The 24065-nt window shown below is 45.2% G+C and overlaps 2 protein-coding genes across 3 annotated transcripts in view; one reads left to right on the top strand and one right to left on the bottom strand.

Moving 5' to 3' along the window:
• The window catches only part of SYN3 (synapsin III), a 190000-nt gene that overhangs the window by 69233 nt on the left and 96702 nt on the right, over positions 1-24065 (bottom strand). The gene's annotated exons all lie outside the window — the stretch shown is intronic.
• Positions 22088-24065, top strand: part of TIMP3 (TIMP metallopeptidase inhibitor 3) — a 37502-nt gene continuing 35524 nt past the window's right edge. The window contains exon 1 of the mRNA XM_015627329.2: positions 22088-22497. Coding sequence (XP_015482815.1) covers positions 22374-22497 — 124 coding nt within the window. The 5' untranslated portion in view covers positions 22088-22373. The remainder of the gene's footprint in view (positions 22498-24065) is intronic.

The following is a 24065-nucleotide window of genomic DNA, read 5'->3' as shown; positions in this document are numbered from 1 at the left end:
TGATAGTGAAGCTGGCTGATACTGCCAGCCAATCTCTACAGACCAAACAGACCCCAGTGAGAAAAGGCCACTTTCACCTCAAGTTGTCCAAACATGTTAACTCAAAACATCTTCTTCTAGAAAAAATTACCTGGCATTCTGTCATAATATTTAATTACAGCAGACTTATTTCCCCACCCCAGATAGACTTAAAGAGTTTCAAAAGGTGAACAAATTAAATACATTAATTTTTAATTTTGTTTTGACTGCAAGTCCTTCTTCCTGGTGTGAAAAGATGGGGCTGAAAAAACCCATTCACTCTCCAAATGTGTCTGGCTGGATTTGGATATTTCATATCCAGACTCTCCGCCTGTAGTCCATATTTGTTAGCAGGAGGTTAACGGGGATTAAGACAATCTCACACATCCTGGTCAGAACTGTTATAAGGGGGCCTTTTATTAATTCAGTTGTTCCTTACCAGTCCTCTTTAACATTCAATTCCTCCTTGGTTCCTGCTAGGTTAAGGGGAATTACACATCCATATGGTTAGGAGAGAATGGATTCCTTCTTCTTCTGTAGACAGTAAGGAAAACTAGAGGAAGCATCAATTTGTAATGTAAGATGACCAAAGAAATCCTTAGCAATTATTTCATCACAACTGTGTAATTATGAGGATACGGTTTCCTCTCTACACCTGAGCAACTGCAGGGCTGAGCTACATCCCAGATGAGTGTGGTACAATTTAACAGTGCCAGAATTAAGTCCTAATGGAGAAGTTCCTCCTGTTGCTAAGCTGGCTGGGTGACCTACTTGTACTGCCATTGGATACTGAGCACCCTTGTTTGAGCACAAAGTTGGTATTATTGTTGATGCTCAGACTTGCTAGATATTTCTCCCTGCCACCCATGATAGGATTTAATCTCAAGTAATCTGAGGTGGCACTGAAACATGATGCAAAACAACTTGGAAGGCTTTTCACTTCAGACAGGCTTATTCAGTTTGCCCTGCATGGCAGAGTTTATTGAATACCAAGCAAGTAACCTCTTCTCAGGGAAAAGACTCTCCCCACATATATGATGACTTGCTGCAGTGAAGGAAGCTGCCCTGACCTTGCTTTTGTTCCTCTCCAAAAGCCAATTCAAAGGCACAGAACCAAACCCCCAACAAAGAAGTGAAGGAGCTGGAGCCCAGAGGCAGTTTGCAGGGGTCTGATATCATCTCTCTCCACTAACATGAGCCTCCTCAGGGAGACAGGTCTGAAAACTGGGTTCCCACCACCCCCTTCACATGCCAGGGACTACCTCTGGCCTTGGGGATGAACAGAGGGAAAATTCCCTTCAGCTCAGTCAGCTGCTGCAATGAGGTGACTTTGAGTCCTCCATCTTTGGGTTACTTATTTTCTTGGCATTTCAATGAAAGCTAGAGAATGTGTTTTCCATTTGCTGCACTTCTGCCGGAGACTGTAATTGCTCTTTGAATCTTCAGGAGCAGGAAACCCATTAAAGGCCCAAGAGGACAGGGATTCAGTGCCAGCCAGCACATTCCTTAGCTCCTTTCATCCTGCAAGAGGAGAGTACTTCTGGCTTCTCAAGAAGGGATATTACTACATTTTGTTCAAATTTAAGGCTGATTTCAAGAGTAATTTTACCACTCACCTTATAGTTACCATTATTCCTGCTATTTGCAGTATTCTCTTTATGGTTATTAACATAGAAATATCTACAGGGAGGTCATTACAGAAAACCCAAGTATCAAGCTTGCCTTTCAATATCTTGCAGACTGTAATGACAGACATAATAACAAGAAAATCTGAGCTGTGGGCATGGCACGTCAAACTGTGGAAAACTGTTGGTCACAGCTTTTAAGGAGACTCTGGAAAGAAAATGAGAAAACTGCAATTGTATGGGAAATAAGAGCTGCCTGTTTCAGGTAGAAAAAGTATGAAAAATCTTTCATGCATGATAATATGCCTTTAATGATGCAGTTGCCACCCAGTAAGATTATTTTTTGAAGAAGTGACATGGCTCAGAATAAGTGGGATTGGCATGTTGCTAAATTATTTTAGTTGTGCATCCCCTCTGTGAACTGCTGATAATTTTCCAGAAAGCAGGAAGCGAGTTGCTGTCACTTTGCCTCAGTACAGTGTGCCCCACAGTGACTTTCTGCTGCATGAGACTGTCAGGGTAGCTAGTTTGCTGTGTCTGAGTCTGTCCCATAGGCTCTGGAGTGGGAGAGAATAAAGCTGCACAGCGCAAAGAGAAAAGGATAAGCCTCAGAAGGAACTTCTAAGAAAATAATGATAGATTGGGGTAGTACTGGGAGCAGGAAGGCACAGATATTCTCAGCCTAAAAACTGAGAATCAGGAGCTTGGATCAGGTGCAATGAAAGAAACAAAAGAGATATTTTAAGGATGACTCAGCTGAAGTTTGTTTGTTATACTAGTGAACTTCACAACAGCTATTCCTGTGATAGGTTTTAGCTCTTCAGTAGTTGGCTCTGTGCCATTTTAGTAACATAGATTGTTGTGTTTAAACTGATAAAAACTGAAAGCTGATATAATGATCTGGGGGAATAATGGATAGTTCACAAGAGTATAAGTGAAGTGGCTCACACTGTTGTCCCATCCTTTGCTGAAATGGTAAAAGGAAAGGAAGCAGGAGACATGAGGATGTCCCATGTGTTATGAAGATGTCAGAAAGGCCTTGAGACTTCTCCAGGTGATGTTTGGGAGTGGGTCCTACTAGAGAGGAGCTAGACAGACCATCCTAGTGATGGCAATATTTGCAGAGGAACTGTAACTTCTTCTCTGTATTTCTCCCAATGAGGGATCAAAAAAAGGATTTTGCTAGTCAGTGATATGAAGCAAAGCCTGTCATGCATGCTCTGTGTGTCCAACAGAGACACTGACATATTTGCAGGAGTCCTGGGTTAGGAAGGAGTCTGTGCTGAACATCACATTATCCATCTTGCTTCCAAGAGAAAATAGCACTTTGCACGTGGCAGCTTTTCTGCAAGGAACCAAAAGGTAGTTCAGCTCTGCAGTTTACAGCAACAACCAGGTTCTGAGAGTAGGGAACCTTTGCTGGTAATCCCTCCAAACTCCTTTATCTCCAAACAATCTAGTTTAAAGGGCAAAGCATTGTTTCTGGTCCTTGGCATTGTCCAGACACACATCTCCTCCCTTACTCATTCTTTTTATACTTCAGGTTACTTTAAATGAGGACATATAGAATCATGGAATTGGTTTAGGTGGGAGAAGACCTCTAAGATCAAGTCCAGACATTAACCTAACACTGCCAAGTCCATCACTAAACCATGTCCCTAAGAACAACATCTACATGTGCTGCATACTGCCTACAAAATGCCTACATAAAAAAATTGTAATGGTTGTGAAGTCAAGTGCTTAGAAACCTAAGAAATCCAGGATGAAAGTTACCTGGGCAATATTTGAGCATCACCTGCTAGCTACTTATGGCTGTGAAAGTCTCACAAGGGCTCTCTGCAGTACCCCTGCCTCATGCATCGTGGGACATAGATGGCAGTGGTCAGCAGAGAAAAGAGACTGCAGAAGGAGAAAGAGTCATCATGGGACTGAAGGGATGGACTGCTGCCCTGCAGGGCTGGCCAGTGCTCCTGTCATCCAGTGTGATGCTGGGCAAGTTAGCCAGATTCCCCATGGGTGATTGTGACAAGGCTGTTCATTGCTTTCTGCATGGCTGACACAGACTCCAGCCCCAGACTGTGTTCTGAGGCCAAGAGGGGTTATTTTTATTATGAATTGATTCCCTGGTCCTATTTGCAGAACAGGCTCCCAACTGAAAGTGTGTGTGTTGTGAGATTCACTGTAGGGCCAGCGTGGGAAGGGAAGGGCTCTGCTGACCAGGGTGGAAGCTATTGAAGCTGGCATTGCAGACAGAGCCCTTGAATGGTTGAGCCACAGCTGACTTGCAAAAGGGAATGAACACTTGCAAATGCACCTGGACTTTGTGCTTTAAATATAAAGTGCTGCAGCTTGGCAGAAACTGAAAATCCAAGTCTTTGTCATTCTGTATCATGTACACAAATCTTCTGGCTTTGCACTTTCAGCAGGCAGCTTCTCATTTACAAAATACATAATATTTACTATCCTGCTGCAAAAACAAATTTGTTGATGTTTCTGAAGCAGTTAGATATGATATCTTGCTGAATGCCATGAACTCAAAAGGGGTTTCAGTCATTCTGCTCTCAGAACTTTGTTTAAACCCTATGAACTAATCTAAGCTCATCCACTGAGCAGGACAAAGCTAAGTCTGAAATGTTTATTTTCTTAATTGCAGAAATCCTGTGACAGGAGTCCTGTGAAAGAAATGAACTACATTGCATGGCTCAGAGAATGGAAATTAAAACTTCAGTGTCAACCCTTGTATGGACACTTCCAATGGTCAATTCCTGGCTTTGCAACTACAATAGTATTTGAATGTAGTTTTTGTACTCAGACAATACAGTCATTTTCACTTGTAGCTGACCAGTCCCTGCTGACCTGAAACCTTCTTAACTGAAAATGTTTTGTTTTAACTAATAGTCAGCTACAAGCTCAATTAAGCCAGAGCGAATCTTGTATGTAGACAGCTTTTCTTGGAATAAGTAGTTTATTTGATTTGGCTTCCTTTGCTTTTTTTTTTTGTACAGGAAAAGTTATGAAAAATATGAACATCTCTCATCATCTTTATAATCTACAAACCCTTCTGGATGGGCTTACCAGCACATCTCTGGAGACACAGCAGGTATGTGTGGGAGCTGGAGTATGTCTGAGATGGTGGCTGATGACCTGTTGTCAGATTTTTTTCAGAAGCAAAGTTCAGCAATCCTTCTGATGTGGCAGCCTTTTAGTGCAGGAAATGTTAACATAATTTTTGATTGGAAAATAAAAAAGAATGTAAGAAAAATAGTATTTTAAAACCTTTTTGTTTTCTCTGCCCTCTCTTAGCTTTCTGCTCCTTGTTTACAACTTGGAAGCAAAGGAGCCAGATTCTTTCACCCTCTGAAAGGTTTAAAACAGGTTAAAGCACCAGCTTAGGATTTTTCTTAAGTAATAACCAACAAGCAAAGCTAAATCCTTTTGTGAAATAACAAATTTAATCGGACAGGCAGCTTTGCACCAGCTTCCGCCAATCTGCTGCCCAGTGCAGAGGCACAAGAACCAAGGGGGCCACAGCTGCTCTCCAGGGAGACTGGCAGGGCTCCAGCACCAGCCTGCCCAGCAGATAAAGGTTCCAGCCTGTTGGGAACACGCAGCAAAGTGTGTGACTGTCCCTCTGGTACTCAGCGTTGGGAAACTATTAGAGGAATGCGTACTTCAACAAGCCTCTACACACATGCCTCTGTTTTTTTCCCTTGAGATAAGATTTCGTGTTATGAATTCTCAGGGCTTCCCCTGTTTTTCTGGGCAGAGGAATCCTGGCTTAACCCAGCAAATGGTGAAAGGGGCCCATAACACGGGACAGAGGCAGGCCTTGTCACCTGAGGCACCTGGCAATACATTAGTGAAGAGTTTTATAAAGCAGGGAGCTGTCGCTCTTGGCACAGCTGTCGCTGCAGAAAGCAGGCAGTAGCTCCTGCAGCCCCATCCATGTGCGGCTCAGGTGAGCTGAGCTGGGCTCCAACAGTGCCGTGGGCTGCTCAGACCCAGCCCAGGCTCCAGCCCTGCCAGGCTCCCGGCGTGGGGATGTTTGCTAACAGCCTCTGAACTCCACAGCCCTGCTTATCAGCACACACTCCAGGCAGGTTACAGCGAGTTCGAGCTCGCTGCGTGACCCAGGGACTGGCCTCTGATTACAATGTCACTGTATGCTCAGCTCTACATCCCCTCCTGCACTGGCTCCTGTGACAGACCACTTAATACACACAGCACATTTCTGAAAGGAGGAAACAATTCCCCGCTCCACTCAGAGGCTAATGGAGAAAAGTCTTGTTCAAATACAAGTGCATGAAATGCTTCAAAGTAATTTCCTTGAAAATGGCTGGGAGTAATTTCCTTCTTTGCCTCAGAACTTTTTCTTACCCTTTATTTATTTATAAAAATACTTGCAACAATGGCTAATTGTCAGAAAAATGTAAGCTAGTTTTTAGCAGGATTCTTGTCTGCCCATTTCTACATTCCAAACTTCTGTCTTTTTAGCTGAGGTCTTGACTAAATTATATAGCTCAACGCTGAGCTAGGTACTACCTCCCCAGAATGAGCCTGCTGGGACTGACAAGCATTCTTGTTAAAAGCCTGAAATAAAAGAATCTGTTCCAAATGACTTACTCTTGGCTCTGGCGACTATTTGTGTGTATATATGCCCCAAGTTACGTTAACGTGGAAGTAACAGATCACAGAGAGCTTGTAGTGTTGTATATGATACTTACACTTAAAGCCTATGGCCATGACATCACTGCCCTTGTTCTGGGCTCCAGTGATGGTGTAGCCAAAAAAAGCTCAACTGAGAACACAACTCATTGTTCCTCTCTGCTGCTAAGGCTGTATTGACTCTGTGAGTCACGCTCAGCATGCAGAGGTGACACATTCCCCCATTAGTGTTACTAATTCCCTGGTTTGAGAAGGGAATAGTGTCTGCTCTAAGAAAACAGGGAAGGGGTGGAGAAGCATTGGGACTCACAAACTCTCCAGCATGGCTTAGCCTTTGTGAATTCATTTGTCTGCGGCACAGGTAGAACATTAGGATCTTAAATTATTACAAACAGAGGATTGTCCTGAGGCTTATATAGGACAATTACTATTTTTTGGTGAATCCTAATGAGGGGCTCAGGCTGACTGCAAGACACAAGGAACTAACTTAGACCCTGCACTTTCCTTTCTGTTTTGTTGGCTGACCAGCAAAGGAGGTGCAGAGACATTGAGATCTATAAGGACAGAATTGTACCACTGGCCTCAGCTGGAGAGAAAAGAGCTGAAAAAGCCTAGAGGTGGGCCTAATACTGATCAACATATGCTAGCACATATGGGAGGACTTGTGCAAGAAAACAACAACATCATCATCATAAAAATGAGGATAATGAGGATGACGAAGTGTGAAAAGCTGGGACTAGCTGTGCCATAATAGATGACCACCCTTAGCTTCACGTAATGGTTTGCAGTCTTGGCTGACAAAAATACAGCAAACTAGAGGACAGGAAAGTCTGTTGACAAAGTTGTCTTTGAGCAACAAAAAGCCAGAACCCAGTGAGGATCAGGAGTGCTTAACAGGAGCTGCAGGTGGTGGGAGATGTTTAGCTGGAGCCACTTAAGAGGAGCTGCTAAAGGAATTAGAATAGCTGCAAGAGGCAGCGAGCAGAGAGGGACTGGTCAGGGGTTCCTGCCCTATTTCAGCTCCAGCTTGAGGAAGCCTTTGCTACCCAGCAGGTGTGTGGCAGTGTCCCTGAACTGTCAGCTGTGAGTGGAGTGTATCCAGATCAGGGGAGCAATGGTCTGCTCTAGCAGCTGTGTCAGGCAGCAGTGAAAAAGGGCTTTGGCAAGTATCATTTTGGGAGCTGGTGGATGCCTGTTATTTTGTTTATGTTCCTTTGTCCTTTTCTTCCTTATTTCCAAAACAGTGCTGTTCTGCTAAGCCATTTATGATTTGTGAGCAAGGAAGTAGAACTCTCAGAACACTCAATTAATTATTCTCAGGTTGAAAGTTGGAACACAAAATTCTATTTATTAATGAAACTGAACTGCCCTTGCTGTTATCAGTCAGACTGGCAGGAAGGGTACATTTATACTGTTATTTTTACACCATTTCCAAGCAGAGCCTGAATTCCTGACTACATCTCAGACGTGCTCACCATGTGTGGTTGCAGTACACAAAGGTTTGTAGAAACTGGATATAAAATAACTAATATAAGTGGTAGCACAGGTCTAAACCCAACGGCTTGAACTTCTAAGGTCAAACATGCCCAGGCAAAATCCTGGGTAAATGCCCAGCAAGTGAAGCACACGCCAGCACTGATGCACTGCACTGCAGTTCCCTGTGCTAGCCAGAGGAATGAGGTAGGTGTGCCCCCACACTGCCATGTCTCTCTAGGACACTGCCAAGGTATTCCAAGTTTCACCCAGGAGAGGAAATAAGTGCCTTTGTTTATGTCCCCACTGCAAATGGGGCCAGAGGTATGCTCTGATGATGCCACAGACTTTGCACAGAGCCTTTGGGAAGGCTTTTTACAGCTGGCCCACAGCCATCTGTGAAATAGCTTCTGTTCTCATGGCCATTCTGGCGACTGTGCTTTCAGAGCAGTATGACAATACTTGTTACATTTCAAGCCCTTGGAGTCCAAGACTTGCTTTTTACTCCTGTGTTGCTCAGAACAGCCTGGCATGTTGTCTAACATACCAGACTGCTCTCAAGACTGAGACTGTTTCAGCAGCAGCCAGGACTGGCAGAAACCAATTGAATCAGGCAGAGAGAATGTAACAGACTGGCCTGAGGCTGTTCATACAGCCCTGAAGGAGTCAGCTGCAGAGAAAGGATTATTTGGGGAGATACAGCCAGATCTTGTGGTACTTGCACAGTTGCACAGGGTGAGAAGAGGCTGTGAGCAGCCCCCTTGCAGGTAACTCTGTGATCACAAAGACACCTTTGTCTGTTCTGCCATCACCCCCCTTGTACTTGTACATAGACCCCAGTGCCATCTGCCCCCCATGAAAGCTGACCCCCATGTGCTGCTTTTTTCACAGGGACTCAATATATTCCTGTATTTTTCTCTATCCTTGCTGGGGGAAAGTGTTCCCTAAAGTCTGGCCCAAACAAGTCTTTCACCTTGACGCTCTTCCTGGATCTCCTTAAATGAGATTACGAGGTACTCAACATATTTTTTTTTTTCTAAATTCACTCTTCAGAATGATGTACTCTGCTCATTTGCCACAAAGGGGAAGGCTTCATGCATAAGATGCTGCAGAGAGCCTTTGCCCCCACCCAAAGCCTTGTTTTTCAGAGTGACGCACACCCTACTCTGCTATTACTTAATAAGAAGTGAAGTCACTGCTTTCCTCTCCTTCAAAACTGCTCCACCCTCAGTCAGGAGGTCTGCTTCTCCACCCTTTGGCAAAACAGCTGTTTGGGGGTGGAGGTGAGTTAGGGGTGGTGTTGACCAGCCTCTCATCTGGGGAGGAAAAAAACAACCAGCCCAGTCCTGTCAAGGGGCTGCTTCAGAGCTGGGAACAGGCCTGACTGCCTTCCCTGCTTCTGTGTTTGTGTGTATTTCATGTGAGCACAAGTTGAGATCATTCATGTCAGTCTGTGGGGCTGCTTTAGGATGGAGAGTGTGAGCACAGCAAACCACCTGGCTATCCTTTATCTGCCTTTTTCCCCACTCCAGATAAAGTTTTCACTGGAAATCCCACCCTCCTCCTTTGGAAGGTAGGAAGAGGCAGAGAAGCTGGTGTGTGTAGTGGTGTCATGTGGATCTGAGTTTCCTCTGCTCTGCCCAGACCTTTCTCACAAGCAGTGTGAAGGAAGACAGTCCCTAGGATTTGGGTGCATCTCCACGATTTTGCCTTATCTCTCTTCAGTGTGAGCTCAAGTAGCTCAAAAAGCTGCCCTAAATATACTCCAGCATCCAGCAGTCCTTCAGAGGCCATCTGCTGACTAAACATGCCTGGAATACAATGTGGTGCAGCCACTCTTCCTTCCCACCCTTGACATGCCCTTCCTGGCATGCTGGTGGCTATTCTGGCTGTCTTCTGACTGGGACTTTACTGCAACAGAGAAACCACAGGCAAGGGAGGGAGGCCTGGATTACATTCTGTATCCTTGGAGGAAAGAGTGCTGACATTTGGGGCCTCAGCATCATGGGGAAGGCTCTTAGGGAATGCATTTTCTCCAAGAGGTGTTACGTTGCTCTAGAACCTCTGTGTTTAAAAGGGAAAGACTGAAAATGTTCATACAAAAAAAAAAATTGTATCATGCAAAGAAGCACGAAAAATGCAAAGGACACTTGTCCTGGTAGGGAAGGCAAATATTTCAACTGGTTCATGCAGAGGGTAACAACTGGAAGGGACCTCTTCCATAAAAAGGACAAACAGATGGTGAGGGACAGAAGGCAAAAGCAGAAGGTCTGGCAAGTGAGGAGGCAGCTGGTAGGTCCAGTGGTCAGGATGGCCAGCTGTCCTGGGTTTGGAGGACTGGACCTTTGTTCTGGCTTTGTTGGGACCAGTGGAGGAGCTCTCTGTGCATAACAACTTTTCTGATACCTCCTGCTTCAGCCAGTCTGTACCAGCTCATGTCTTCTGTTCCACTGTACTACAGCAATTTATACTCCAGTCTCTGTTTTCCCTGCTCCTCAGGCATTTCCTGGCTGAAGCAGCCATTAGCTCTGCTGTGCTCACTTCAGATGCTTTATGATTATTTACTCCTAAATAAGCAAATCCAAAGCAGCAAAGAAGAAATTAGGGGTCCCATGAATTTTCTTTTTTTTGGTTTATATAGAGGTGGCACCTCAATCAAATACCAACACCCCCATCATGCCAGGTGCTACACAAAAATGGAATCAAGTCTGTGTCCCAGAGGGAAAATGATTTTCATATTAGCTGAGACAGACAGAGCACAAAGATGGAATGAGCTAATACTGGTTAATTCCAGCGGTCTAGGACTTCAGCTTTGCATTGTTACAGAGCTCACATTCCTGGGTCAGAGAAACCATATTTTTGGGAAGGTTCAGTGGAAATGGTTTTGGGACTGTACCAAAGCCCTCCCAGGATTCCAGTTTTCTTAGTCTTAGCCTCAAAGGAATTTACAGCTGGCTCAGGCAGAACTGGAAGTCCCCACAGGAAGGATTTTGTTGATATTCAGTCTTTGGAGGACAGTGAGCTTCTCTGTGAAAGGCAACACATATATCTGTCCATGGCCACTGCACCACACCCACTACTCCTCCAAAACAGATAGAGTTTCAAGGGCTCATATGACCACGTCCATCTGTTCAGGGATTATTAGGACAACCTGTAGATGGGGTGTGGGGAGGGAGGCTCCCCCCATTCATTCCTTCAGTTTAGGCAGGAATTATCTCTGAAAGTGAAGCAAGCTGCCAACATTTCATAAAAATTAAGGGACCTTCAGCACCCAGCAGAGCTCCTAGGAAAGCAGCTCACAAGGTCTGTTTTATATGCAGACTGACTGCTTCCTGCCAGCCAGAACAGGGTGCTACAGCCTGTCTTTCCCAGGATACCCTAGTCAGTCTTTTGTTTCTGGTCCAGCACAAAACCAGAGATGTCTGCCTAATTAATAATGTAAATCTGGCCTCTGACAGCTCAAGGAATACTGATTTTCTATCCTTGAGAGATATAATAACTACCTTTTCTTCCTCCTAATCAGCTTCTTGGGATTCCTCACCTGACTCTAAGACTTTTTAAATCAATCAACTCAAAATAAGGTTAGTGACCCGATTTCCAGGCCTTGAACTAAATTTTCTTACAGAGCAGAGTCAGCATCTAAGGGCCCATATTCCCTTTTACTGTCCACAGTCCCACACATCCATCACTTAGGGCACACACTTTGCACCTGCAGAGCTTCCTCTACAGATTTTTATGTGGAGAGGAGGGGTGATCAGGAGACAGGGAATCCAGGAGAAATTTACAGGAAGAAAAAGAGCCACCTGTGGGTCATGTTTCTGGGAAAACTTGGTTGAGATGGGAGGAGTCATCCCTACATTTTTACCTTTCTTTTGTGCCCTGTGGTGCCTCTGGACTTCAGACTCATCACAATATGAACAGCAAACTTCATGGCAGATAAAGCATTGACATCAATTCACTGCAGGGGTGTAGAGCAGGTAAGACTCAGAGTTCCATGACTGTGATATCTGCAGCACAAATGCCACATGCCACGAACTCCTTCACTCCTGGTATGGCACATTTACTGCCACTATGTTCATTTTAAATCTTCTCTAGCATGTACTTGATGCCCTTTGGCAGGGACACATCCTGCCTGTTATGTTTCAGTACAGTGTTTGGGACAATGTGGTTTTGGTTTTGCTAACAAAGAGTAGCGCCAAAAAATAATGAAAGCATATCAGTCACAGCCTGCATAGGAAAGGCAGTGTCCATGGGATGATAATATCTTTGGTAGTTACCATAAAATTTTAAAGAATAAGTCATTCCTCTCATATAATTTAAGAAAACCTCATAAACTTGGTATGCTAAGAACTTCTAATATGAATATATCTCCCTTATTTGGAAAAAAAGCAAATTATGTTTCCAGTTTCATGATCCCACTTCATTTTTTGATATTTGACCTGCAGATTAGAGGTTTTCACGTCATCTGTCAGCCCACAGAGTGTATCCCAAGGTTCAGTGTGTGTGAGAGAGATAGGAAAGGAACATTAGGAACAGGCCAACCACAAATAGCTAAAATTAGCTATGAGAACTGGAGTGCTGAGGTCTCTGAGGAACACTAGTCAAAGGAAGAAAATGGTTGTTTGCTAAACTCCCACTTATTCTACTGCCTCTGAGGACTCTGGGTTCACATCCCTGCCCAGACATCCTACATGGCTATTGAAGAGGGTTTCCCCCGCCCCTTCCCCCTCCATTGGCCATACTTTTCCTCTTTTGTAACTGCTGCACAGAGTGATATGGGATTCCTGCTCTGGCAGCAAGACTCTGGCTGGAAACAGGAAACAGGGGGGCTCTGCAGAGCTCGGCCTCTGTGACAACACGGACGTCACACCCACGTGCAGACAGGGACGCTTCTCTCATATGGCAATGATCAGCAGCTCCCCTTTTTCCTCCCCTTCCCTCTTCCCCAGAAGGGCTTACAAAGCCCTAGAGGGGCCATATATTGAGTTAGAAGCAGTCTTTAGGAAGCACGGCTGTGTGAGGCCTCAGATATGACAGAACATGATTTCTTGCATAATTCTTTCAGATTCTCTGAGGCCAGTAAATTTGAGACTGTAAATCTTCACGTGACCAGAGCATATGGCCTTAGAATAAGACATGGAGTGAATTACAAAGAGACAGCCCATCTTCTTCAGAATCTGATTAAGGGAATCCTTTGAGAACTATCCCTTACATGCAGCCACAGGCATGGCTTTAAAATCTACCCTCCCTCCTTCTTCCCAGATGGAATAAATTGGGTTTTTTTGGCAGCACCAGGTTCTCCTATTTTTCTCCTCCTTATCTTTAAAAGCCTTTTCTCAAAATAAAATCAAATGGCTATGAGTGCCTAATCCTTCAGATTATAATTTCAGGGGAAAAAAAAAGATTGTTAAAAGTGATTGCATTGATACTTGTGGAAACAATTTAGGGGACTTGGAGACATTGTCTAAACTAAGGAGGTAGGATCTGGAGGAGCAGGAGGAGAAGGAAATACTCTTGCATTCACTGGGAGTGAGTATGGGCTTCCTCCAGCCAGCTCTCTGTAGTGCTATTGCTTACATCCATACACAGATTAGGCTGTATTTAGGCTAAATTGCCATTATATATGATGTTCAAAGGTGAAGTTTTATTCTGGATGGGGAAATCGATTTCAAATAAAGTAGAAGTTTCCCTTCCTAGCTTGCTCCTTCTCTCTTCATGAGGCAGACTGTGCATTTCTTGAAGATTCAGCTCCTTTGGCACAAAAGAAATTTTATGTAAGTATCAGTGGGAGAAGGTTTTCTCCAGCAATAGCTCATTCAATCTCAGCACTGGGAGGGAGAATTGAAATGCCTTCAGCAGGTACACCCACAGCTATCCTGTGAGGAAAAGGAGACCAGATGAGTGCCTTCTATGCTAGCTGCACTAAGGATTTGTTGGCACTGAGCAGATCTCCACCTCTGCCTTCCCATTCCACTCAATGGTCTTGTGGTAGTTCTGCTGAACTTGAACTGAGGGAAAAGGGAGCAAGATTTTGGTTTAAAGATGCTGTGTTGTAATTTAGGGAAGATAAAGATACAGCTAAAATGAAAACACAAAAATGTTTGTCTATTTACTGTCTTTTGTACTGCCAGGTGCTGGGGAAAGTCTGCTTCTTTCAGAATCATACCTCTCTTGGTAGAAACTGCTGTTGCTGAGCCCTTTGTTTATTATTTTCCATTAATTATCCCATGATTACAGCTGTAGATTCCTCCCATACATTGCATAACTTTTATTCTGGGAGCACTTTCCTCACTGACCTCAGCTAGGTGTCTAGGGAGAACCCTTCTGCCTCCCTGGCCTGCCTGGTGAGAGTTTTATCTCTTTTTGCAGTTACCTTGGAGAGGAGAGGCAGGCAGAGGGCGAGAAAGAGGAGAGGGAGAAGAGAGAATGTGCTGTGCTAAGCTGCTGTTGGACACCTGCTACTGCTAGAAGTGTTCAGTACCTCTCCAACCTCTTAGCACTGGAGATGAGCCACTGCTTTGGAGCAGTCCAGGATCCCAGTGCAAGGCACTTGGGGTAATGCCGAACCCCTGGCCAACACTCTGTGTGAGGTTTGGTGGCACAGCTACTAAGAGCAAAGCCACACAGAGGTGTTTGCTTGCTCAGAGCACATGGCCAAGCTTTGGTACCTTCAGAGTTCAACTCCTGGTACATAATCTGTACATACAGACTACACCTTCCTGGTTCCTGCCAGCTCTGGGTAGTTCTCACTGAAGCACCCCTCAGAAAGGCACAGTGAAGGGATAGAGACTGTCAGATTAAAGGAAAGGGGAAGAGGGGCTGTGGATTGTTACCTCTGTCTTCAGTGGAGAAAGAATACTTTTTTTGCACATCTGTGCTAAATCAAACACTGATTTTTTCAGTCCTGACATTAATACATTAGGTGTGGAACTCACACTGCTGACCTGAAAATATCCTTTGAGGAATTCATTGCTCTTTGCTTGGGAAGAGCAAGACAATAAACAAGTAAGAGTCCTCACTTTAAACTGCAGATCTACCATCTCCTCATCTTTTGTCTCACAGGAATGCCAAGATTTATGGAGAAAAATTCCAAAAGAGTGAGGAAACCAAAGTGCTGCCTTTTGCTCTAGAGAAGAAAGAGATCCGTCCTTGAAATCTCGCATCGGAAATTCCCCAGCTTCTCCTGGCTGGGATTGTGAGTCTGAGGGAAGGGCTGATGTCAGTGAGCATTCAGCTACTGTTTAGAATACAGCATTGATTTGGGAGCACAGAAAGGAAAACATTGAAAAAGTTTGGATTTATAAGAAAAACTGTGTGCTGGAGCAACAATCTCTGTTGGGATTTTCACACGGAGGAACTGCCTCTCACTTTTGACATCATGTGGTGGCATGCATGAGAGGAATCACTGAGTTCACTCCCTGCTGGGACACTATCCTTGTCATCAGAGACCGTCCTTGTAACTAATACCTTAATTTGCAGTTTCAGGTGAGAGACTGGTAACACTTGCACTGTGGGGATGAAGAGACTGGATTATTCTTACAGGAAGTTTCTGAAGGTTGCACAGGGAGAAACAGCTCAAGACAGCAACTTTTCCTGCACTCGCACCTGTTCTGCAGGTAAAGACCCTTCACACCTGACAGCCCAATACTATCTCTAGGCTCATTAAAGAAACAAAAAAAGGAATGCAAGCCCCGAGGTGCTGCTCTTTCTGCTTTTCACCTGTATGAAGATTTTAGGGGATTCCAACATGCTTTAAAACCAGTGATACATCCTAGGGACTGGCATATGGAGGGACTGCAGCTCTGATAGCCTCAGGATGGTCTAAGAGGTACAGGATTACTGCCTCCTGCCTGGGGATCTTTCTCTACCTCCCTACACTCATACAGGGTTGTGGAAGCAGCCTTATCTGGACAGTGCCCTCTGATGAGAAGGAAAGATTATGCTAAGAGATGAGGAAGGAGGCTTAGTCCATGCCTTCAGAAGGCTGGTGACAGGCAGAGAGATGAGGGAAGAAGGATCTAGTTGCTCAACATGCCAAAAAGGCCATGTCTTCAGGTCAGTCAGCTCTCCTCCCAAGGGAGCCTGTATTCAGCTCTCCTACTCCTCTGTGGACAGTCATCACTGTGAAAAGCCAGGCCAGGTGTTGAGAGAAAACCAAGGATGCAGTGGTCAGCCACCTTTGGTAAAAACAAAAAATTGGAAAAGATGAAAATGAAATCCTGCACTGTGACAAGGGGACAAAAAAGCACCAAGATAATCCCTCACCATTGCCAAGCAGAGCAAACCTCATCACAGGGAGGGCAACCAGTTGTGAGAGACATGCCAACCTGCCAGGCCCTCTGCTAAACATCAGGGGGCTGCTTGGAACCCCACAAATGCACATAGCAACCACAGTGGCCAGTACTCAAATGCAAGCCCTCTCTCACAGATGGAGACATTTCCTGCACAGTAGCTAGGAGGAGGCACTACGAGATTATTAAAGTCAGAGATAATCTATAAGTGCTGTCCCACACTTGAACTTGAGCAGGACATTAAAGCTACAGTGAGAGAAGGCAATGAAATCTCTGATGACCACCCCAATCTTTAGGTTCTTGTCTCATCACAAGGAAGACTTGCTCCATAGCTGCTCATGGAGCTGATGCAGGGAGCAGATGTTACTGCTTTTCTGTGTCTATTCCTTCTTCCTCAAACTCCCCTCAAAGTTTCTACAGAGATATTGTCTTCTTCAAGTTACGTGGATAGAAACGTCAAAGCTCGATTGCAGCCATGAATCTGCTCATGAACTCTGCTGGCTGCAACGCCACAGAGCTGCCTTAAAGCTCTCCTAAAAATGTAAGGCATTCCAGTCATTTTAATTACTGTGCATTGCATAAGCCAGAAACCAGTTCATACAAAGGAACAACAGAAAAGTGATTTTCAATTGCTCTCACTCTATTCTGTATTTAGTGCAGCCCCCAAAGCTCTGGGAACACCGGCTCTTATTACCATTTGAAGCACTTCATCTATTTGAAATCTCTTTGTTCAGTCACTTCAAGCTACTGATGCAGTTTAGAAGGGTTTAAAAAAGAAAATCAAAACTTCAATTTGGAAATGGCTACAGCAGGAGGAAAGGTAAACAAGAGAAATGGAAAGAGTTACTATAAACAAAAATGAGAAAAAATTAGTTGCTGGGAATGAGGCATAGGCAGGTAGAACCAAGCAAATCACGTCATGTCCTTCCCTCCCGGATTCTGTCAGACCATCTAATCACAGCCTCCTGGCTTGAACCCTGCATGAGCTCTTTGGCCCTGGTCCAGAAATGCACTTAAGCTTATATTTAACTTTGTGTATGTAAATGGTTCTGTTGACTTCAGTAGGGCATCTTGTGTGCTTAAAGTTGAAGCCTTAGCGTTTTGCTGGATTTGGGCCAAAGAGCACGGTCATGTGCAGGAAACATTTTCAGCTTGATAAGGCTGTTAAAAGATATTTCCTGGTTGCTCTTCTGCAGCTGATGCCACATCACAGCCTGACTGGAGGATCCCCACACTACTGAGAGGGTGATTTCATATTCCACAACTCTTTATAATGTAACATTCCTGGAAACACATGGTGCCTACAGTCTGCTCCCAGGCTGGGTGCTCTCAGTGGGCACGATCTCTAAAGGATCCTTGAAGACTGAACACAGTACAAAACTGTTAAAGCTGATGAAAATTTAATGGTGTACCTCCAATGAAAAGCTTGGGAATGGGATGGAGTGTTACCTATGTCTGGCTTGCAGACAGGAAGGTGACATAATTCCTTTGCAACCTCTGAGAAAGAGATCAAATGATTTTTTTTGGTATGTATTTATAGAATCAGAGACATTTTTGAGGAAGGAGTCTTCTCATTTTAAATAGCATATAACATTCACTGATACAATGGTGGAATTAACAGGAGTTTTTTCAACTTGTTTCATGCACATAAATCATAGCAAAGACAAACATTTTCAACAAAAAGTCTTCTCAGAGGACAGTTTTAGAAAAGTAACAATTTACTGAAAAAGAAACAGATAATCAAGAAATACGAGAATAATTTTCTAATGCAATGCATGGCCATTCTCTACTGTCCTATGAGATGGCAGGAATGTGCTGTAAAAAGGACATCAGATAGCTCTGAAAACACCTACCCTTCCCCTTCTGCTGCATAAAAGCAGAAAAACAACGAGACCTCCTAGAGGGCATGATCCTGAGCTGGTGTAAAAGCTATGAAGATCATCAACCTCAAGAAAAGTTTTTAGGACAAAAGAATGCTTTTGAGCAATTTGTCAGGTGGACAGTTTAAAATGCTAATGGCAAGACTCCACGCTCATGCATCAAGTCAATTTGCTGTCAACAAATTAAAATAGAAAAGGGTCCTTACTTTAGAAGCTTTTAAAGGTAGTAAATTGTTAAAGAGGTGGCAGGGCTGTTGAACTGCAGGTGGAATTCTCCTGATTTCATTCATGCTAAGCTCAGTTTTAGCCAGCTAAGATCTGTTGAGGAACTGGAGTGTTACCAACCACTATGTGTGACATTAGTCAGGGTATTTATCTCTGGTGATGGTGAGGTCTCTCTCTCCCCCTCAACCCTCCTGGTATGTTTTTTTTTGTCAGCAGTTGCTGCAGTTTGATGAAGCTCTTCTGTACTAAAGCAGCCGGCATCTCTCACAATGAAATGTGATCAGAAGGCAAGTGAACATGCCTTTAGTTCGTATCTCAGTCTCTGTCTCTGGTTTCAGGATGGTCTTGTGGAAGGAAAATGATATTAACGTGCACCTGATATAAACTAATATGAGTACCTGTGAAAGCAGAAGGTAATTCTCCTTCCTGAAATTTAAAGAAGACACCCAGTTTAATACGTTTCCTTTTCCAAAGGATCGTCTCTTTAGGTATTGCGGAGGAGCGGGCTCCATCCTCGCAGGTCGGAACCATCTCTTGCAGTGCACTGCCCCCTAGCACTGCCGCGCACATTCCTGCAGGATGGAGGGGAGAAGGACACTGGCCTCGGCCAACAACACCTGCGGGACATGGCTTTCCCTGGGAATTTTCACACCAGCTATTGACCCAGCCCAGTCATGCTTGGCTTGCGGGATCCGACAGGATCACAGCATGAAGTTTTGTGGCTGCTCGGTAAGGCAGAGAGATCCTTAATTGTGTTCAGCAGCGTGTTCGTGATGGAAGACTGGAATAACATGGATTTCTTTATTTGGTGACATTAACTCGAATTTTCTCATATGAAGATCAAGGCCTCTATTTTCTTCTTCTTTCAATGCTACCTTTTTTATGGCCATATAAGGCCTAAAGTTTTATCGGAGCAAAGAAGTGGAATGATAGATTTTATTTTATTTTTTTCTCCTTTGCAGTTTTTCCCATGCAGACAGGGCATAGAAGAGGAATTCAGAGAGAATTATCCTTTCAGTTCTTTCATTGACTGTCTCTGTTATTCTGACACCATTAGCAATATTTTCTCATATAAATAAACACTCAGAATCCTTGCCTGGCTTTTTCATAGTTTACTTTGCTGGTAGGTCTAAAAGAGGAGAGGCTAATATTTGATATCTAATGGATATTATCAGAGGATAACACAAAATATCTCTATTTACAGATGATAAGATGAGTGTACAGGCAGATTAAACTATTTAACAAAGGCCTCAAGCAGGCCACTGGCCAGACTGAACTTTCCCAAGTATGATTTACCTGTACTTTACAAAAAAAACCACACTCTGGTTCCTCTGTGTGAAGTGTACTCTTCAAGAGGCAAATAAATATTGCTCTCATTGTACAGTATCCAGTCCTGGTTGAAAGAACTGCATCCCTACTACTGTAGGGAAATTAATCTCTTTAAAAAGAATATCTAAGTATAAAAAAAGCAGGTGAATCAGCTAAGCCCTGATCAAACACAGGTACTACTACTCCAGGCAATGATAATAAAAGCACTAAAAAAATTTCTGGATCATCTTCCCAAAGAGTGGTATAGAAGATAGTGGTAAGCCCTGCCATACTGACCGCCTGCACCCCATCCCTTCCAAAGAGATGGGCCCAGCCCTTGGATCAAGCCCTGTCACTCCTTTTCATCTGATTGCTTCTCTGGATTATATCCAAAAAGTGATCTAGTTCCTGAAATCAGCACAAACTTGGTGTCATTTTAACTAGCTTCATCAGCCTCACTGTAAACAAGCTACTTCCATACCTTGGAGGGTCCTGTGGAACTTTGGTAGTTTCTAGGCCCCTTCCTCTCCCGTTTCAGAAACTGAGAAGGTGACTAAAGGTTTTGTTTTTCAGTCTCTTCTGAACGTATGTGTATCATAGACACTCCACATTTACACAGCACCCAACAGCTTAAAAGCTTATTACAAAGCATTTAGCTTGTTACTCCTTGGAACACACGAGAAAGGTGTTATTATAGGGATGAAGAAACATACTCAGGGGAGTTACTTGGCCAGAGAGTGAAAGGAGGTGGTGCAGGAGCTGTGATTATAATCTAGTTGTGTGTGGGCCAAACTCTCCCTTATTTACACCAGTGCCGGGCTCTGGCAGAATTCCACTTCTCTCAGATATTGATCTTAGATATTGATAAGCCAGGTGTATCATGATGTTGGTGGATGTCAAACCTTTTACAACAACAAAGGAAAAATGAGAGCGTCAGACACACCTCATTTTTCTTCTGTGTTCCTCTGCTGAGGTTGGTGGAGTTGCTCCTTGTTTACACCCGGTGAGACTGAAATGACAATCCACCCAATCTGATGGATCCAGCTTCCTTGCAGCACCTTGAACAGACAGTCCAAGTACCTAAAGTTCTTTTTGCACAGGATTTCTTGTATTGCAATTTGGGCCCAAAGATTCAGACTGATGTGTCTAAAAGGAATGACCTATTTAATACCCTATCTCATACATACTTACACGACCCGTTAGTACCTCAGCACCATCCCATTTTTTCAGTGTGTTCACTAATGCACATTCCTGAGCAGCTCCCATATTATCCCATGACACAGGGATTTGTGCGCAGTGAGGCAAAGCTGCCACACAGGTTGCCTGTGTCACAGCGAGGATAGGAATTTGTGTTTTCCACTGCTGGCATTGCAACCTTGATCCCTACTGCCAACACCCATCTTGAAGCTTTTGCCTACTGATGCTCCAAATAAAAGCCTGTGCTTCCATAAGACAGGATATTTTAATTTTATATGGACAGTATGATTAAAGAAAAGGTGTAGGCAGGCTGTGCTTCACCCAGATGGAGCAGAATTGTAAATCTAAAGACTTAGCTGACTATATAGAAATTTGGGACAGCTGGTCCCTGGCCTTTAATACCAGCATAATTTATAACTAGACGCGCTTAAGTCTTGTAAACCCCGTGGAAAGTACTCTGACATTATATACACTGGTTTGATACTGTGATTAATCACCCCTCAGTCCCCTTTGGAGGATAATAAGGCTGCCTGTATCATGCAGCTGGCAATCTCCTTCCTTACAGTCCCAGCTCTTCTATAACATTTACATTTCTACAGCTGATAGAAATTTATGGCTCCAAAAGGAGATAAAGGAAAACAAAACAAGCAGGACATTTCTATAAATTCCACTAAAGCTGCTCTGCTAAGATATACTTTGAGATTAAATATTGAAAGTGCCCGGGTAGATACAACACTGCTTTTTCCAGCTTGGTTTCAGCAGTTTATGACCCCTTTCTGACTGAAAGGCCAGAGAAGGGGAATTGCTGGGCGGTGGAGAAGGAACATCCGAGCGGGATTAAAAACATTCAGGGCAAAATCCTGGTTTACGATTCAGATAGGTCTTGTCCTTCTTTTCCCCCATTCTCTTTCTACTGCCTGTTTGAAGAGGAAAAGAAGCAGCACACTACAGTTGCTTGTGCGTTGATATCTGATGGCTGTCTGAAAGCTCTTTGGAATGAGCAGTGTGCCATGCCTCCAGGTTAAAGTCACTGGGCAGACAGCCCAGATGGATTGAAGGGAGACGGTGCGAGCTCGCCAAGCGAACCGCAAGGACCGCGCACCTTTTCCAGGTGCCCTGAGGAGCGGCGCGGGGCGGCCCGGGGAGGCTGCGACAGGCTCGGGCGGACACTCGCCGGTACGAGGGAGGTACAGCTGGTACGGAGCGAGGCTTCCCTCACTGGCAGGGGAGCGGATCGGGGCCAACGGGATCGCAGCGGGGCCGGGGCCAGAAGCGGGGCCGGGGCCAGAAGCGGGGCTGCGCCCCCACCCACCGCGCGCCCGCTCTATTCCCTATAAGGCGCGGCGGGCGCGGCCCCGCCCCGCGCTCGCGCCGATGAGGTAATGCGGCGCTGCCATTGGCCGCGCGCGGCGGCGCCCCCGGAGCGCGAGCGGCGCGAGCCGGGTATAACTCCGCGCGCCGGTCCCGCTCTGGCTGCAGCGCTCCGCACCTCAGCTCCCCTCAGCTCCCCTCAGCTCCCCTCAGCTCCCCTCAGCTCCGCACCGTCCCGTCCTGCCGAGCAGGCCAGCCGGAGAGACAGAGACAGGGCAGGCAAGGCAGCCGGGGCTCTTAGGGAGCGAGAATAAAGTTAGGCTAACACAGCAGAGGCCACCTCCCGCTCCGCAGAAGTGAGGAGGCACCTCGAGGGCGACATGACGGCGTGGCTGAGCTTCCTCGTCGTGTTCCTGTGCAGCTGGAGCCTGCGGGACTTGGTGGTGGAGGCTTGCACTTGCGTCCCCATCCATCCGCAGGACGCTTTCTGCAACTCCGACATCGGTAGGTGCCGCCGCCCCGCAGCAGCCCGGGCCGGGAGGGCTCGGGGGAACCAGCAAGCTCCCGGGACCCCGAGGGGTGCGGGCAGCAGCGCGGCTGTCACCGCAGGGCAGCCGCCGTCCCGCGAGTCGCGCAGGGCAGAGGTGTGGCGGGCGGGTCACGCCGGAGAGCGGTGACCTGGCTTTCCAGGAGCGGCTCCGGCTCCGTCGCTGCCGCAAACGCCTGGGTTGGTAAGAGGAGAGCGTGTGGCGGCGGACCCCCGCCCAAGCCCTGTCCCGCGGCAGCGGCGGCAGCAGCCTCTCCCAGGAGTGCTTTAAAGAAATCAGTAATTGTTAGAGTGACATGTTTCCTACAGCAGGACAGAAACACAGTTGGAGGTGTAGGCTGCCAAAATTTCCTCCTCAACTTGGTGACAAGAAGAGGAGGCAGGATTAGGATGGGTTCTCCCAAGCCAAGAAAACGCCCGTGGTGGTTGGAGGTGCGGCTCACACAGGCTTGTAGTGCTGTGCTTGTAACATTGGGAAGGGCTGGAGAAGCAGGTACCAAGTGTCTCCAGGCTTTCTGCATGCTGTGCTGTGGTCTTTGCAGCTGTGGGAGGTATGTAAACCTGCACGCTTTTGGGAAAGTTGAAACGCTTTCATTGGATCCTGACGGATGTTTTCCCATGGGTTTCAGCACCCCTAGGGTTCTTCATTATAGTAACTTTAGGTAGAGGACAAGAACAGCATCAAATATCTTTGAGGCAGTAATAGAGACTCTGTTCCCGAGTTTGTTGGCTTGCTTGTAGCCAAGGGTGAGTAACAAAGTATAGTTGTTGCTTGGTAGCTCTTCTGTGGCAAAGTACATGAAATCAATTAGCAGTGTCCTTTGACCTACTACTGGACACATGTCCATGTAATGGTAAATACAGGCTGTCACTTCAGCAATGGTGAGAGGATGGCACAAATCTGAGAAGTCTCCTGCATTCTCTGTAGGTTGTCTTAGTAGCACAGCATAAAAGGGGCTTTGCACTACTGGTACCCACATGGAACTGACTCGGAGTAGAGTCTGCAAAGAAATCCTCCTGGCAACTGCTATGGAAGTCAAATAGAAAGTAATTCCCATTGCAGCAGAACACCCATTGCTATGAATGCTGCTAGTAGCCTTTTCAAGTTAGCCAAGGATAATGGCAAAAGATCTATCTCTTGCCTTCAGTTCTTCTACAGAAACTGCACCTGGTTATTCATGTTTAGTTTATATAGTGTATCTGCTCCTGAATGCTAAAAAACCCATTCCATGTTAAAAGTGGGGGGGGAAAGTTACAGTTTGCTTCAGTGTTGATAGCCTGGAAAACATTTATAAAATAGTTTTATACTGGGAAATTCTTCCAGGAAACCAAATTATTCAACCTTCTGTTGCCATTTTCATAGTTTGGATCAACAAGTGTGCCACCTAAGTGGCAGCTGCCAGGGAGATTGTCCTTTCTATGAAAGTGAGACTGGGAAACAGTTTTTCTACAGCAAAAGCTGATGGCAGCATGTGGCCTTCATTAGCTGCATTTTGGGAGAAGGACTGCTTTCTTGTTCTGGTTA

The sequence above is a fragment of the Parus major genome, chromosome 1A, assembly GCF_001522545.3.
Source record: "Parus major isolate Abel chromosome 1A, Parus_major1.1, whole genome shotgun sequence".
Taxonomy (NCBI): Eukaryota; Metazoa; Chordata; class Aves; order Passeriformes; family Paridae; genus Parus; species Parus major.
Note: the sequence above shows the minus strand (reverse complement) of the source record. Positions and strands in the feature narration are given on the sequence as shown.